This window comes from Maniola hyperantus, chromosome 14 (genome assembly GCF_902806685.2).
Source record: "Maniola hyperantus chromosome 14, iAphHyp1.2, whole genome shotgun sequence".
NCBI classification, from domain to species: domain Eukaryota; kingdom Metazoa; phylum Arthropoda; class Insecta; order Lepidoptera; family Nymphalidae; genus Maniola; species Maniola hyperantus.
The window spans coordinates 2,288,829-2,306,518 of NC_048549.1; the positions used below are offsets into that span (position 1 = coordinate 2,288,829).

Sequence of the window (17,690 nt, forward strand, 5' to 3'; positions counted from 1 at the left end):
AATCTTTTTAAAAAGCCTACTTCAAATGCCACGAAATAGTAAGAAAACTAATTTTTGTTTGATTTCTGTTCGTCGTCAATAGAAGAAGCCCGGAAAGTCTTGTATAATTCTTTAATTAATACGGTACCGGACGCTTTAAAAATAGGCCATGCCGAAATATTTTCAGACTGTCCGTGTGTTAATGGTTGAGGTGCTCAAGCGATTGCCACAGAGATGTGGGTTCAAATCACGCCGTTTCTGCGATTTTCGATATATTGTCTTAAGGCGGAAACAAATTATAGGACGCGGCTGATGGACATAGCTCACAGCCGCGATCACGGATCACGGATCTCAATAGTACATGTACACAACTATGCAAACCGTCGGACGTAAGTCGCGGACGTAACCTTGAGCGCTCGGACCACAGTCCTAGAGAACTCGCAAGCCGCGTTCTAAATTACTATGCGCGTGCACAGCTATCAGTCGCGGTTTACGGACGCGTCCCATAGTTTGTTTCACGTTTTAAAAACGATTAAATCCACAAGTCAAGTTTATTGTTAGTTGCTACCTTTCCACATACCTATCTACTCATACGCTCGAAGAGATATAATAGAAGTAACCTTACATTAATAATAATAGATTACCTACATCGAATCAAAAGATATTTTTAGATTTATCAAACAGCTTGGCATTCAAAGAACTGGTATTTTATTCGTTTTTAGATAGTCATTTTTATTTATCTACAATTTGAATTGGAATAAGTTTTATTTGCCAAATCGATTTTTAGTTCTTACTAGGTGATGCCCGCGACTTCGTCCGCGTGGAATTAGGTTTATAAAAATTCCGTGGGAACTGTTTGATTTTCCGGGATAAAAAGTAGCCTATGTCACTCTCCAGGTCTTTATCTACTCATACAAAAAAATCACGTCAATCCGTTGCACCGTTTGCGACGTGATTGAAGGACAAACCAACAAACAAACACACATTCACAACAACTTAATACGTAGATTTTTGTTATTTTTAAGGAGCGCCAGCTCGCCAACAAACTGGCTCACCAGTTTGGCGAGAAAAAATAATAATGTAAATATTAAAAAATAAAAAAAAACTCAAAAAAAAAAAATCGTATTTATAATAAGGGTACTGATTTAAGTAAACAAACTAGGTAGGTACTTAAGTTTTAGTCTGTTTTTCAGTGTTCCGTACCCAAAGGGTAAAACGGAACCCTATTACTACGACTCCGCTGTCCGTCCGTCTGTCACCAGGCTGTATCTCATGAACCGTGATAGTTAGACAGTTGAAATTTTCACAGATGATTTATTTCAGTTGCCGCTATAACAACAATTACTAAAAAACAGAATAAAATAAATATTTAAGGGAGCTTCCATACAACAGACATGATTTTTTTTGCCGTTTTTATATACGGAACCCTCCGTGCCCGAGTCCGACTCGCACTTGGCAGGTTTTTTTGTGTGATATCGAATATGTCGGTATTGCCGATAATCTGTTGTTTTTAGGAAAAATTATATGTAATGTTTTTCTCGATTATACTATATATTGATACCTATCTAGGTTCTACGTGACTACACTAACGAGTAACAACGTTGGTCACAACAAGTTTTTTAAAACGTTTGAAACTTTTGATTTAAAACTGATTAGTTACTTTGTAATGATCGTAATAAAATTTTACGATCACTTTAATATGATTTCACTTTTGATCTCCATCAATGTTTAGGTATGGCCTAATCTCCAGCTAGCACTTAAAGGTGAACACACACTTATCCGCGCCGAACGAGTCGAACGAAACGAATTTCAGAATTCTGTATATGAAATGAAACCTCGTACACTTCTCCGCGTCAAATCTTCCGAATCTGCAAGAACCCCAGAAATCTTAGACGAATTCGGATGACGTCATCAGATTCGGCGTGGTTTATGCGGTCGACTCGACCGATGCGCTTGCATTCTATCAGTTGCGTACGACAGAGCAACGCGCAAGTACTATTTCATTATTGTTAAAAAAAATTGTGATTCTAACTTGAATCGACTCTTTCGGCGCAGTCAATTCTTCTGGTGCAATATGTGTGCGAGCCTCCTTGACTTCGATTCGTTCAGCTCGGATAAGTGTGCGTTCACCTTAAATGTTTGATTGTGGGTTTGATCTTGATTAATATTCTGGTATTAATTATTTTTGGTCTTTGAAACCCGCCATATTGATTTATTCGAAGGTAAAACAAATATCCTCAGAAATTGGACACCTTTTGTTGTTTGAAAGTTGCAAAAAGGAATTCAGGTAAAATGTCATCATATTCATTAGAATTAAGGAAAGTCATCCCTTGGAAAAAAAAGCTGTGATAGCCTAGTGGTTAGGACGCCCGTCTTCTAAGCGGAGGTCGGGGGTTCAATCCCGGGCACGTACCTCTAAATTTTCGGAGTTATGTGCGTTTTAAGTAATTAAATGTCACTCGCTTTAATGGTGAAGGAAAACATCGTGAGGAAACCTGCATACCTGAGAGTTCTCCATAACGTTCTCAAGGTGTGTGAACACTATCAATCCGCACATGGCCAGTGTGGTAGTCTATGATCAAAACCCTTCTCACTCTGATAGGAGACCCGTGCTCTGTAGTGAGCCGGCGATGTGTTGATCATGATGATGATGATTATCCCTTAGAAGATAGGGGCTATGATATTATGATAATGTGTGTGGAATGACTAATGGGAAGAGAGTTATCTAACTATTTGTTATGAAAATATTAGTCACCGCTTTACGTCCGTTTTAAATACCTATTCAATTTATCTGTAATGCCTGTAACCTGTAGATAAGTAACTTAATAACGTTGATATTTGTCAAAAGTACCATACAATATTTGACAAATAACAACGTTGCTAAGTAACTTATCCCCAGATTACCGATAGGTTGAAAACGAACGATAGCTGGTAGCTTACCCGTCAGTCTCAGCAGTGACTATGGAAAAGCTGACAGCACAGCCTATCGTCTAATAGACGCTTAAAGATCAAATTATTGGTAATTCCTCAAGCATTCCTGATTTTCGAGATCAAAAGCCAGAAAATCTAGCCCATGGATAAGCGTTCTCTTTGAGTTATAATTTTTTTGGAAATAGATAATTAATTGGTTTTCTCTTGGTTTCAGGATGACTTCTTACTTCGCCACTACGACAAAGGCCCTTGCAAAAATAAATTAGGACACTCGAGAGCTTCTGTGTTATGGCATCGCGCACAGGTCAGTGAAACTAGGCTTACTTCGCTCGCCAGTGGCCTTTTTTAAAAATTCAGATACAAGTTAGCTTTTGACTGCAATCTCACCTGGTGGTAAGTGACGACGCAGTCTAAGATGGAAGCGGGCTAACCTGGAAGGGGTATGGCAGTTTTTAATAAACCCATGCCACTTCTATTGGTTTCTACACGGCATCGTACCGGAGCGCTAAATCGCTTGGCGGCACGGCTTTGCCGGTTGGGTGGTAACTAGCCACGGCCGAAGCCTCCCACCATACCAGACCAGAAATTTAGAAATTATAAAATTCCAAATCTCTGCCAGGTATCGAACCCGGGACCTCCCACTAATAAGACCACAGCGCTTACCACTGCGCCAGGGAGGTCGTCAAAAGATAATCTAAAGACTATAAGATCTATAAGACCTAAAGATAATCTTAGCATCCGTCATTAGAAGCTGCCACTTATGTTTATCCTGAACCTTTTATCCTCAATCGACTTTTCCGAGAGCTTGTAAATACATACTGTGTCCATCCAGAGATACTCCGGATATCCAAGGGGATGTCCATATATATACAAAAGAAAAATCTGACTGGCTAACTGACTGATCTATCAACGCACAGCTCAAACTACTGAACGGATCGGGCTGAAATTTGGTGCGCAGATAGCTATTATGAAGTAGACATCCGCTAAGTAAAGATTTTTGAAAATTCAACCCCTAAGGGAGTAAAATAGGGATTTAAAATTTGTGTAGCCCACGCGAACGAAGTCGCGAGCATAAGCTAGCAACATTAATACGTATTATAAAGAGGTAAGGTTTGTAAGTTGTAGAAAGTTATCTCTTTAACTACTGTTTCACCAGTAGAAACCTACATTATTCCTGAGTGACTTAAGATTTTTTATTTTCATACATTTTCTGTGTACATAGAAGCTGTGATAGCCTAGTGGTTAGGACTTCGGCCTTCTAATCGGAGGTCGGGGGTTCGATCCCGGGCACGCACCTGTATCTTTTCGGAGTTATGTGCGTTTTAATTAATTAAATATCACTTGCTTTAACCGTAAAGGAAAACATCGTGAGGAAACCTGCATGCCTGAGAGTTCTCCAATATGTTCTCAAAAGTATGTGAAGTCTACCAATCCGCACATGGCCAGCGTGGTAGATAATGCCAAAACCCTTCTCACGCTGAGAGGAGACCCGTGCTCTGTAGTGAGCCGGCGATGGTTTGATCATGATGATGATAGAAAAGTGTGGTTTTTTCCAGGTTGTCGGTATATTTGCGGGTTTCGGACTGCTACTCCTTGTGGCAAGCCCCTTGCTACTGCTCGCCGCGCCATGCATCGTCTGTTGTAAATGCAGGTAAGGTTCGAGGGGTAACCCTTGGGGCAAAGTTTCAATAGTTTAATGGTAAAATGATAGACTGTATGACAAAACCAACCAACAACTTCCTAAAAGGCCGGCAACGCATCGGCGGTTCCTCTGGTGCTGCAAATGTTCATAGGCGGCGGTAATCACTTAACATCACGCGCCTGCTCGATTGCTCGCTATCTCTATTAAAAAAATAAAATAAAAGGAAAAGATGACTGACTGATCTATCAACGCACAGCTCAAACTACTGGACCGATCGGGCTGAAATTTGGCATTCAGATAGCTATTATGACGTAGGCAAACCACTAAGAAAGGATTTTTGAAAATTCAACCCCTAAGGGAGTGTGATGTATATGCACAACGTTTTACTTTATCTCAGAGTGAAATAGGGGTTTGAAATTTGTGTAGTCCACGCAGACGAAGTCCTTAGACGCACTAGTAATAATAATATAATGCGTAAAATATGACTTCTCACGCGCCATTTTAACTTTGTGTCAAATTTCATGTCGAAAGTACGATTTCAGTGCTTACTTTAAAAGTGAACTGTACTTTTGACATGACAGTTGACCCATAGAGTTAAAATGGCGCGTGAGAAGTCATTTAGTGCGAACTGTACCATAATTATTAGTTCAAGTTGGATAAGAGAAGTCAATGATAATAGGATGAATCATCATCATAATATTAGTCTTTGGCGTCCACTGTTGAACATAGGTCTTCCTCTCACGTCGCTTCATCCTGATTCCTGGCTTCAGCCTTCCTCATCCAGCCACTTCCCATTGCCCCTTCAGCTTCGCAACCCGTTGAGCTATGTCGATTCTGCTACGGATCTCCTCATTTCTGACTTGATCGCGTTTAAAAACTCCAAGCATAGCTCTCTCCACTCCAAGTGGAAAAATAAAAATTGTAAAATCGATCATGTTCTGAAAAAAAATTGTTTAGACCAAATCAAGTCCTCACACTTTGAAAGCAAAAATGCCGTTGGTTGGTTGGTTGGTTGCCGTTGACAATAATTGACAACCTAGAAAATTTTATACAGGCTTTTTGTTTGTCCTCTAATCAAAATTCCTGTACGTTCCAGACTTTGCAATCCGAACACAAAAAATCTCGAAGAAGTGGACGAAATCGAAAGCATCAGTCCGGGACGGGACGACGACGGCGACGAGACGAGGGCGAGGTTCCTTTCCGACTGACGACGACGCTTTTAGACAATGGACTTTATCACGAGGTAACAAGATACCTTTTTGCGTACACGTTGCGATACGAAAAGTTTGAAACAAAGTAGGTACAAATGTTTGGAAGAATCTTCAGATTGGACAACGTGTAGACTGTAGATGAACTGACTGTAGAAGAAGTTGGAACTTTTTAGATAAAATGGTTGTACGATTGATATGTGGTTGTTCGAATAAATAATTAAAAATATGTGGCAATGTACTTCAATGAATAAAGCTCTTCCAAAACAGATGTAAAATTATGCTGGCGTGTTTGTCATGGAACACTTTTGTTTCTTAAAACATATACTTTATCGGCAGACATGTGCTTCACATTAATAACGTTCAATCCAAATCCAAAAAATTTGGCCCCTGTTGGGAAGAACTTTTTAATTTTAAAATTGACGGTAGATGAAAGTTTTTTTAAAGTGTATGACGTCATAACATACCTATGAAGTTTAAATAACTTTGAATTGTTTGGGTGTGAATTTTTGAATGTACTTTCAAGTTTCAATGTTATAGAATGTGGATATAAAAATGTAAAGAAAAAGGTAGATGTACTGCGTTCAGTTTAACTCTTAATATGCTATTTTGTGAAGGTTATTTCTATGATAAAACTGCCAGAACGTTTTGAAGGTACATTTGAAACTTGTACTATTTGATGTCATTGAAAAATTGCTTGTAAACGGTAAAACCAATTATTTCGCCGTTACCCGTTGGCTCAAACAATTTGACGAGTGCGGGCTAACGTGTTAATGCTGTTTGCGAATGTACGAAAAAGCCTAGCCTATTCGGTAAAAATTAAAAGTCGGAAGCAATGTTGGTAATTGTTAATGATACTGAAAACTGACCATGTTAAACAAATAATAAATAATTCGTCATTTCCATAGTGTTTAATAGCGGATACTTATGTGACGTATGACGGGAGTACAAACTGACAGAATATAGACGGAGTTTTGTTCAAAAATAATTCGAGGTAATGACGTACATATATTATAGGTGTTTTATAGCTAGTAGACAAATGATCTTAGAAGCTAGCTATAGTTACTAGAATAGCTTCAATGGATGTCGAGAAACTACCATACGTACTGTAAAATGACCTTAAAAGACTTACAGTAGCTTTTATATATATTAAGATCTTCGTACAAATGATAAATAAATAGAATTTCATAAAAGGAGCTAAATTGGATTGCCCTTTAGATGCAATGAACCGAACAGCTGTTATATGTAGCAATCGGATTTTGGCGACCAAAATTTACGTTTATTGTTTTTTACTAGCTTCATGCCCAAAACTACATTCGCGTAGAATAAAATTTTATATTTTATATTTTCTAGGGATACAAAATATATTTCTGTGATTTTGTTATGATCGGTTCAGTGCTAGGTGGTAACATAATATTGTGTTTATTAATTAGTATGTACCTATACAGCCCTGACCGACGCAGGCGTCGTTCTATAAAACGCGATTACGCGATCATCGCAAATTAACATGAAATTTGTTAGTACCCGATTCAACACGTCATAATATCTGTAGGTGTCCTGACTGACGTATGGAATGCACAATTAAAGCCACTTATTCATGGTAAACATTTATTGAGCAACAGTTTATCAACACCGTTGTTGAAACAACGATAAAGTTGTGTTTTAAGGCAGTGATGTCGCTTTGCAACATGCAGTAATGCCAGCAACATGTTGACGGCAACTCAGCAACACGTTGATTAAACTTTGTTTTTAAGCAAGTTTATCGCACGACTTCACGACTCGACTTCGACTAAACGACGAGTCGCTGTTGCCGATCGCAGTTGTCGGTCGCGGTCGCAAAGGTCCGAATGCTGCATAAAGTCGCAAAATAGAGAAGTAGCAGGAAGGCCTGCGCGCGATAAGAGACGCACTAACACAGAACGCTTAGCCTATTCAGCTCAACTTGTATTTGGCCTGGTAAGGTTGAGAATTTTGAGATCTATAGAGCTTACTTTGACTTTGCTCAGATTTTAGTTTCAGTTCAAGCTCAGTCAAAATGAGACAGGTTTTTGTCAACAATATGACGCTGTCAAAGGCAAAGTAAGCTCTATAAATCTCAGCTTAGACTGAGTTTGCTACCATACTTGTCTGTGACTGAGATCTATAGAGCGTACTTTGATTTGCTCAGACTTGAGACAGAGTTAAAACGCTACACAGTATTTAGCGATATACCTAAGTCTGTTTCGTTTTAACTCTGTCCTAAGTCTGAGCAAAGTTAAAGTATGCTTTATAGGTCTTAACTTAACCTGTATGAGTGCGTACCCACCACCCACTTACGCGTTGTTTTGAGCAAACCTTTTTACGACTCAATTTTGCGCTTAATATAAAATAACGGAATTTCCTGATTTCAAGGGTAGAGTTGTATAAAACGATAGTCTATCTGACTAGATTAGGATATTAATAAAAGAAATGTGAAAAATGTCTTCATAAGTCACAATATAAAAACGGGATTTGCTGATTTTCATTCATCTGGATAATTTTATTTTAAAAGGCCTTAAAAGAACAATGTGACAAAATGGGCCAAGCTAGATAGAATTTCAAAAATAACTAAATTTTACTCAGCGATACAACAAAACTAAGTTTATCCTAAGAATAGTTTCGTTAATCGTTAAAATAATGATAGTTCATCGATCTTAATAGACTAATCGAATTAAATTCATTATAACTCACAATAAATCGAAAAAATATGTGGGTATTATTAGAAAACTTAGCATTTCTTAAAATAGTATACATATACCGTAAAGAACTTAATGATCTGTGAAAGCATAAAATGTTGACTTAAAGTGGGTAGTTTCAAAATAGACAGTATTTTTGACATTTATTACAAATTCAAGAAAAAATATTTTCAAATCTACAAAATGTTCTTATTTAAATTATTTATTGGAAGGTGTCGATCCTGAATTACTAAAACTAATAATAAATTGTAGCATGATATTAGAATTTGTCTTATGTGTAACAACTACAATAGAAAACAAAACACAGACAAATTTAGTTTTGGTATCAAATATCGATTAATCCATAAATGTGTGTAACATAAAATACTGATATAAATACTATGATAATTAAAATTGGCTTAAATATTGTTTCAATTTTGAGAATAAAAATATATATCATGTATTTTTTGATGTAACAGATATAAATATGAACAGTTCGTATTTGGTTGTATACAAATCTCTAAACTAAATTGGCAGGTCTTAACGTAATGCTCATGGAAATAATATAATGCTATCCTTGTCACAGTGTTTCCTGCTGAAAGAGATAGCACTGCTGTTACACCCTTTTCCAAGTCAGTAAAGTACAAGTCCAAGACTACTTGTCGCATTAGAGCAGATGCTCTATGAAACTATTCATTCTATCGCGCACTTAGTCGCCTAGTCCAGTTGCGCACTAACGTCTAGCTTGCGTCCAATGGTCTTGGACTTGGACTAATAGATAGAGACAAAATCTCAGTGGGCGTTACCACTTTAACCAACCAATCACAAACACAAAAAAAAAACATTCGAAATTCAATTCGAAAATGTTGATTACGTAACAGAGAGAGGGCTATTAACTTCTTTCCGCGAATAGAGTACAGTGCGCGAGACTCCGCTTACACGGGCGATTGAAATTCCGCAATTCCAGACAAATTAGTCTATTATGACGTCCCGACCACATGAAGCAATTTACTGCGATACTTGCCTAGCAATACCCGAAAATTTCAGCAATGTTATGCAAAATAACTGCTCCCGATTCCTCCAGATTGAGCCATGCGTGTTGCGAGTAACAATCGCTTAAAAATTACCCATGTAAGCGCACCATTAGACCTGTCAATTTAGAGATTGTCCAACCAAATCAGCCCCCCAATTGTGTAAGAAAAACGTATTCATCGTTATCGTAATCGTCAACAAATTCTGCCCTTTGATTGGCTGTGAAAAAATGTAAACAGCGAATCAACCAATCAAAGTGCAGAATTTGTTAACGATTACGATAACTATAAATACGTTTTTCTTACAAATCGGGGGGCAGCATCAATGGCTTAAAAGTTAAAGGCTCAATGGGAAGTTCTGCGTATTTCTAATATTAATATGTTTTTAATAAGAGCGACTTATTGAGAAAATGTTGACTGATGTTTATGTAAGAGTATGAGACTGATGAGTGAGATAAGTCGAGTATGATTTTGATTTCAAGCACTAATTTAAGTTAAAACGCTCACATAAATCTGTCTCGTTTTAACTTAATCTTAAGTGACGATTAGCGACTCTGAGTACGGCGGTATGTAATGCTTTCGAACTAACAAAGGAAAAGGTTTCCGCCGGTTTATAAAACGCTGGGCAAATCGCGTCGTTTACGCGTTTCTCCGATAAAGTTTCTGCGATTTGTTTTATCTTTTAAGTCAGCTAAGAGGAACTAAAGTATAAATGATGCGTGAATCTAAAAAAAATATCCATATATAGTACGCGACAGGTCGAGATGGCACCGGGTTAGCGCGGGGGCTGTGCGGGAGGTCCCCACCCCGACTGACATCTGACATCTCTACTCTTACCTATGTTTTTCTCACAACTGGATTATTTCCTTAAGTAATTAGTGAATACCTAAGCGTTGCAGCTAGGCACTGAGGACAAACCTCTGTGGTTTTTTCGGTGTTTTTAGACTGAGCTTTTTGAATTGTATTTTGATTTCATAATAAATAAAATTATAAAAAAACCTGTCGCGTACTAAGTATACTATATAAATACCCTCAACAACGAATAGGGGAAATAGACCAAATTTTGAATGGCATTTTTTAGTTAAATCTTACAACTAGATAAGTCAAAAGGCATCGCCTTGAATCTACAATTTGTTTGAAAGCTTTCAAAATTTGGCTCTTTTTATCTTATACTTTAGGTATGATTCAGATTAAATGCTGAAACATATAGAAACGGGTTGCGGAAATGTAGCCAACGCGACTTTCAACAAATAATATTATGAAGGAATTTTCTGTAAATACGAGTATAGGTTCAAAGTAACACAGGTTTATTTACAAACTCAAACTACTGGACAGATCGGGCTGAAATTTTGCATGCAGATAGCTATTATTACGTAGGCATCTGCTAAGACAGGATTTTTGAAAATTCATCCCCTAAGGGGGTGAAATAGGGGTTAAAAATTTGTGTAGTCGACGCGGACAAAGTCGCGGGAATAAGTTAGTATTAGATATAAAATGAAAAGTCCTAACTCACTGACCGACCCATCCCAAACCTGCTGCTAAAAAGCTTCAATTTTGCGCAGAGGCTACCTTTATAATGTAGGTAGAAATAAGACCGGATTTTTCGAAATTTTCAATATATTATGAAACTAAAATCATCAGCTACACAGAAAATCTGAAGACCCGTTTTCAGTATTTGAAAATATGCGCGTGATTTAACATGCAATCAGCATTATTCTGAATCACCCCTAAAATGATTAAATATTCAATATATTGTTGCTTTTGTTTTTAAAAAAAATCACTTAACATAGGTATTTCATAAGTTAGTCATTCGTGCGTAATGTAAACCGAAAGATGATGATTATGTATATTTTTATATTTGAGAAAAAAAAACAAAATAAACGATTTAGGCTTGGGTCAAACTTGGATGCATTTCGCACGGGACGGGACGCGATTAAGCACGCCAAAATTCTCGCAGTTCTTCTGGTCTGCAGACGCAAGTAGTCGCTTGCATACATTTCACGATTCTACGTCCCGTATCGCATCGGTGGGGTAATGACGTAAAACGTTGCAGTAGCGACAGCAGTAGCAATGCGATAGTTCATTTGCTGTCTCTCTCTAGCCGGACGTCTGAGAGCGAGATACGTAATCACCCCGCCGCGCCGCCGCCGGCGCGGAATCCGCCTCAATTTGACCGAACCTTTAGTGCGCCTGGCGTGCATTTTTTAGTTTGTAGTAATGGATATGCTGTCCGATGTTTTGCAGTGATCGATAAAGTTACATTTTGATTCTAAAAGAAGTAGTACAAATTATCAAAAAATAAAATTACTTTGCAATAGTCACTAAAAAAATTTGCAAATAATAATTTGCAGAGTACCAAGATTTTTTCCTGGCAACTGACCGCATTATTATCCCAAGAAAACACCTACTATTATGTGATTAGTGGATGGGATCGCGACTCTCAGGAATGAGAAATAAGAAGCTGGGAAAGTCTCTTTGACAAGTTTGTAACTGCGATTTCATTCTAGTAACTTTATTGAACACTGTATTAGGGCGGAAACACATTTTTCACGAGCGACGCTAAACTGTGCAACCCACACACTATCGACTAAGAGCCAGTGCGTGCCGAGTTTCGTTATTTTATAAAAACTGAAAGTTTATCTGCATATTGTCCTCAACACTGGGAGGAATGGTTGCTTGGATGTTTGTTTGGATCATGGTGACTTTGGGAGATAACAGGTAATAAAGGTTTAAAGTTTAAAAGTTTAAGCGTGTTTGGCAGGAGGTTGCCTCGACACTTAAGTGTCTGGCAATGCATGACGTGATTTCTGATTTCTGAAGAAGAAAAAATATGAATTTATTTTGACGTACCTAAGATTTTTACACCTTTATTACTTACTTGTTATCTCCCAAACCACCATGATCCAAACAAACACCCGAACAACCGTTCCGTCCAGTGTTGGGGACAATGCGCAGATAATTTTCAACTTTTATAAAATAACGAAGGTCTAGCATGGGCTGACTATCTCTACTACAACCACCCTTGACGCGCCGCGCCGTGGTGGCGTCGGACATTGTTAAAAGTGTATTTCCACCTTTAATGGCTTCAGATGAAGCAAAAAGTCAAGAGTGTATAAATGTAACTGCAATGCAGTGAGAGACAATGCATATTATATTAGTCTATATTTTTTTTTTTAAATCACCTGTGATTTCTAGATGTCATAAAAATTAAGTCTCGTGCAAATTAAAAGTTTCGATCCATAGCGAAATTTCACAATAAAGTTACTGGTAATCATATATTCAAATATCGTAAGAATATTCTGATATTCATACTTCGTAGCCAGGAATATCTTGATATGTATTGAATCATCGTTGCACTATCATTGTTACAATACTTGGATATCCAATATAATGATTATTGAAACTAGGTAGGAACAGCGTAAGTATATAATATGTGTTAGGTAGTCTCTACGAGCAAGGAAGTCTACAATATTCAAACTTCGTATTTGGATAAGTATATACCTACATAATATGTATATTCGAGTATAATCGAGTAGGTTTACGTTTTGAAATATCGTTGATCGTATCACCTAAGGTCAATGTTAAATAATTTAACAATGAAAATAAGGTGACGATGCGTTATGATGGTGTTAGAATATTTGAATATTAATTATTAACGAATATTTTTACGATGTTTGAATATAATATTCTCTACGATTACCTAATGTTTTTGAGAAAATTTTAGAAAAAAATTAAGTTTTAAAGTATCGAAATATTTTTAAAACTGAAAAAAGCGCTTTTTCTCTTTGCTAAAAACCATCAAAGCTAAAAAAGCACTGCATTTCTTATGTCCGCTCACGCGAGAGCCCTTTAATCTTAATTTATTGGTAGAAGAGTAACAAAATATTAATTTATTGTAAATAAGGATTAATAATTGTACTTAATAGAATGAGGACCGATGGACAGCTGGCTTAAATTTTTTTGACTTTTATTTTCGACTTTTAAGGGGCTGTCTTCTGAATTTGTAAATTAAAATTTAAAATCACAATGATAAAATCAGTGTTTTAAATAATAGTAGCGGTGTAAGCGTTAGTATTTGAATTCTCAGTAAGCATATACATTAAGTATAATTATTGTATGCATCAATTTTCTCATTAAATAATCTATCTTTCATAACGAAATAACATATAAATAGATTTTTGTATCAAAACTGATTCCATTCTGAATTCCATCGCTCCTCAGTAGCTTGTTGTAGCAAGCTAGTTGAAGCATTTTGTAGAATTAATCGGAAATTGTCTGTAGTATAGGATAAATGGTAAGCAATGAATAGTTTCTTAATAAGTTATCACTCGTCGATATAACATAAATGATAGTAAATATATATATATATTTTGAAAGGTTGTCATTGTATTTTTTGTTTTGTAAAAACTTTATTGAACTTTATTGAAAATTAGATACACTTTGTATACATTCAGAACTGTTTTTTTTTCTGAATGAGATGTAAATAGATTCTTCACAATTTTTTCTTAATTCACTAAATTGTGCTGAAGATAAAGCAAGTCTGTAAATTAACATGTATCTTTCTCTCTTTCTTATAATTACAAATGTATTTGTGCTGCTGACAGTGTAAGCAAGATAACAATATATTTGTAAGTATGCAATAGAGAATAATAACAAACATAGCTACATGTGTTGTACTAATGGCAGATCTGCGGATATTCGCTGTGCAAAATTTTAATCTTTCTTTTAACAGAAATTAAAAAATTGTATGATTTGTCTGACGTGAACGCACTTGTAAATAAAATGAAGAGAAAATTTATTTTTGTTATAAATTATATGTAACTTCTTGTTTGTTTTTGTGTTGACTCAGAATAAACTTTTAGTTAATCTAATTACGTAATAATAAAGATTTTTCGAATAAACTATCTTTGATTTATTTTTATATCCTGTTCTTAAAAGCTAGAAGTCTCAAAGATACTTCACTACATATTATAAACTAGAAGATCCCGCGACTTCGTCCGCGTGGATTTAGGTGTTTAAAATTCCGTGGGAACACTTTGATTTTCCGGGATAAAAAGTAGCCTATGTCCTTCCCCGGGATGCAAGCTATATCTGTACCAAATTTTGTCAAAATCGGTTGAACAGATGGGCCGTGAAAGGCTAGCAGACAGACAGAGACACTTTCGCATTTATGATATTAGTATAGATTAATACCCAGTCACACTGAGTTTGTGTTTGTTTGGGCTAATCTCAAACTATATGGATTTTCATATACAGTTTTCACCAATTGAGAGAGGGATTATCGAAGGCTATAATTTATGAACATTGGATTTTTCTGAATTGGGTATTTGACTCCAATTTTTTTATTACTTTATTATAAACTAGGATAAAAATAATGATGTAAACTGAAAAAACTAATTAAATCGACCAAATAACAAAAAAGTTATAAGCATTTAAATATTTCTGAGTAAACAGAGATAGCGATACAGCATTTTGACGTCACACCTTACTAATGCCATAGTAGCTTCGTGCGGTTTCACGCAAATTTTCGTTTTACGAGAAAGGGATAGAAGAGGATACTCTAAAATTAAAATGCCTGTAACATTGTAAATCGTTGTTGGATTTTAATATTTTTTCAGCGTAGGTACGTCATTATTGTTATCCTAGTTTATAATAAAGTAATACTATTTAACAAATTCAAAAGTAGAAAATACCCAATTCTTAATGAATATTCTTCTTCTCAAGTCGACGGTCACCTCAAATATGGGCAGCCCAAAAAGCCGCAACCGCGATAGCTCGGTCGGTAGCTTTGTGTAGCTCCTCATTCATGCAGGCTGTCGGGCACGCACGTGAATATAAAAATAAATGATGTAGGTACTGTAATGGCTTCGTACTATGTACCAAGTATGACGATTGTTCAAAACAATGAGTCTCAAATCATTAGTATAAAGAAATCAACTAATAGATAAGAAAAACAACACATACCATAGGCATTTTATTACCAAACTATTAAGCTTAATAAGATTACATAAAATATTGTACAAGTACTATCTAACACTAATAATAATTTATATACATTACATTAATGAAATTAATGACTAAATCCATTCGGATTTTGACAATCTTTAGCAATTTAACTAGCTCTTGTTAGGTGCTTCACCCATCAAAACAGTTCAAGTAAAATAAAAATATTTTACTTAGAAATGAAATGCTGTGTTTTTTTTAACTGACTTTTATCAAGTACTGAAACACTTAAGATTACCATGTTCTCTTCAAACCGGCCGTACAATCAAAAAGCAAGGGATTCTTGAACTCTCCCCTCATGTCTAGCATATAATGCATTGCTGTGTTTTTCACCTTCAAAGGTAGCTGAACTTTAGCCAGCTTGCGACTTTCCTTGCAACATACAAATTCAATAGGTACCTTCATCATTCTATTGTTCCCAAAGGGTGAGTATGTGATGAAAGTTAGATGTTGGCCTCCTTTGTTTAGGATTAGGTAGCGCACTGATTTGAGGGTGTACATCCATATCATGGCTAAGGAACCAAATCCTGCAAAAGAAATAAGTATTTAAAACAAAGTGTTTAAATTGAATTTTAAACAATTAAATTTTGTTCTGTGAGTGTGCATGATGACATATGGGTTCGAGACATGGTCGCTAGCTATGGGCCTCATAAGAAAGCTCAGAGTCACTCAGGTGGACGGACAACATCAGATGAGTCGCAGGGAGCCGCTGGATGCAGGGGGCGCAAGACTGTGGCGTGTGTGAAAGTCCCTAGAGACCTATGTCCAGCTGTGGACGTTTATCGGTTAATGATTATGATGAAATATCACTAGCACTGACAGTGAAGGAAAACATCATGAGGAAACTTACATGCAAGAGTTCTCCACAATGTTCTTTCTCAGAAATCTGCGCTTGGCCAGCATTGTACACTATGACGTAAGCCCTTCTTATTCTGAGGAGAGATTCGTGCTCAGTAATGGGCATATCGTTGAGTATAGGCTTTAAGTAAGGTAAAATTCAATCTACTTAATTAGCCTAGTTTTTAATTCAAGTAAATATTGTGCGAAACACTAAAATTGATTACCAATAACAACTGCTACAGCTCCTAGAGTATTTCTGTACTTATTTTCACCCAAATTTATTTTTCTGTACCAAGGAGTATATTCGGAAATCGCTGATTTATCCACTGGTGCATCTCTTAGATTTTGTAAGGCGAACATACCCAAATACGTCCAAAACATATACTGGACGACGGCAAATATATTCATATACATATAAAATTTTGGATTTTCGTATTTAAATAGTATTACATCTTTTGTTACATTTGTGTTAACATCATGAATTGTTTTCGTTACTGCTGAACTAAAAGTCGCGCTATTATTAATTTTAACACAGTTCCTCTTCAATGGATATCGTAATGTAGCGGCCCTTTTTAAAACTATTGACGCGTAAGATAAAAAGGACATTATTAACAGCTGTTCTAATTATTTTTCTTTCTAATGTTTCGACTGTTTCGAAATCATAACCACAGTCCACAACATAACCTCAACTTTTTTTCAAAACAATCATTCGCCAAGAGTTCGCCAATGACAATGGAATGACAATCACAGAAAACATTTTTGATTTTCCCAATCTGTCAAGTGTCAAGTTTTCAAAACCATAGACAATAGACGGCCCAAATCGAGGGCGACGAATGCGACTTGGGTGGTTGATAGTCTAGATTGGGACCTAATAATCATAGACAACAAGAGACAACTACAGCGCTTTACACACGGTCCATCTTGCTGTACAGTCCCGCCAAGGCCATGCACAATGCACGATGCAATAATTTAATTTATTACCGAATATATTATGTATACAAGAGTTAATATAGTTCCATAATAATACTTTTTGGTGCCGGTGCCAATTAGCTTTAGCTGCGCGAATCGTCTAGACTTCATATTTTTATGGGACTCCACCATGGCACCTCATTGGCACCGACCCAAAAAAATATTATTATGGAACTATATTAACTCTTGTATACATAATATATTCGGTAATAAATTAAATTATTTTTCAATTTTTAGTGTTTGTGTAACGAAGTCGGTTTTTATTTTTTTGTAAAAATTTTTTATTTCACAATTTTTAGTGGCCCCATGGAATTATGCTATGACTGGTTAAAAGTCTACTGTTTACTAAGCTATTACACTGATCGCGAGCAATTTACTCTTATCCGTTGAGGAG

At 36.3% G+C, this 17,690-nt stretch overlaps 2 protein-coding genes and 1 long non-coding RNA gene across 5 annotated transcripts in view; 2 read left to right on the top strand and 1 right to left on the bottom strand.

Moving 5' to 3' along the window:
- The window catches only part of LOC138403241 (uncharacterized), a 251,882-nt gene that overhangs the window by 210,139 nt on the left and 24,053 nt on the right, over positions 1-17,690 (top strand). The gene's annotated exons all lie outside the window — the stretch shown is intronic.
- Positions 1-17,690, top strand: part of LOC117988107 (probable E3 ubiquitin-protein ligase RNF144A) — a 197,743-nt gene that overhangs the window by 101,427 nt on the left and 78,626 nt on the right. For 2 of the 3 annotated variants that reach the window (XM_034975209.2, XM_034975210.2), the window contains 3 exons: positions 3,125-3,214; positions 4,467-4,561; positions 5,649-14,385. In XM_034975209.2, coding sequence (XP_034831100.1) covers positions 3,125-3,214; positions 4,467-4,561; positions 5,649-5,760 — 297 coding nt within the window. In that variant the 3' untranslated portion in view covers positions 5,761-14,385. Of the gene's footprint in view, positions 1-3,124; positions 3,215-4,466; positions 4,562-5,648; positions 14,386-17,690 lie in introns of those variants that run through there. The other variant, XR_011237517.1, reaches the window with a different exon arrangement.
- LOC117988578 (transmembrane protein 223) lies at positions 15,446-17,038 on the bottom strand. Its single transcript, XM_034975738.2, has 2 exons — positions 16,552-17,038; positions 15,446-16,014 (listed from the first exon to the last, which is right to left on the bottom strand). The coding sequence occupies exons 1-2, from the start codon at positions 16,931-16,933 to the stop codon at positions 15,722-15,724; spliced, it is 675 nt and encodes a 224-aa protein (XP_034831629.1). The 5' UTR covers positions 16,934-17,038; the 3' UTR covers positions 15,446-15,721.

What these genes read in the sequence shown, in the direction of transcription:
- LOC117988578 (XM_034975738.2), bottom strand. Translation starts at nt 16,933, where the DNA reads ATGTCCTTTTTATCTTACGCGTCAATAGTTTTAAAAAGGGCCGCTACA. An exon ending in AGCTGTAGCAGTTGTTATTG is followed by an intron (nt 16,015 to 16,551) that starts GTAATCAATTTT and finishes TTTCTTTTGCAG; the next exon opens with GATTTGGTTCCTTAGCCATG.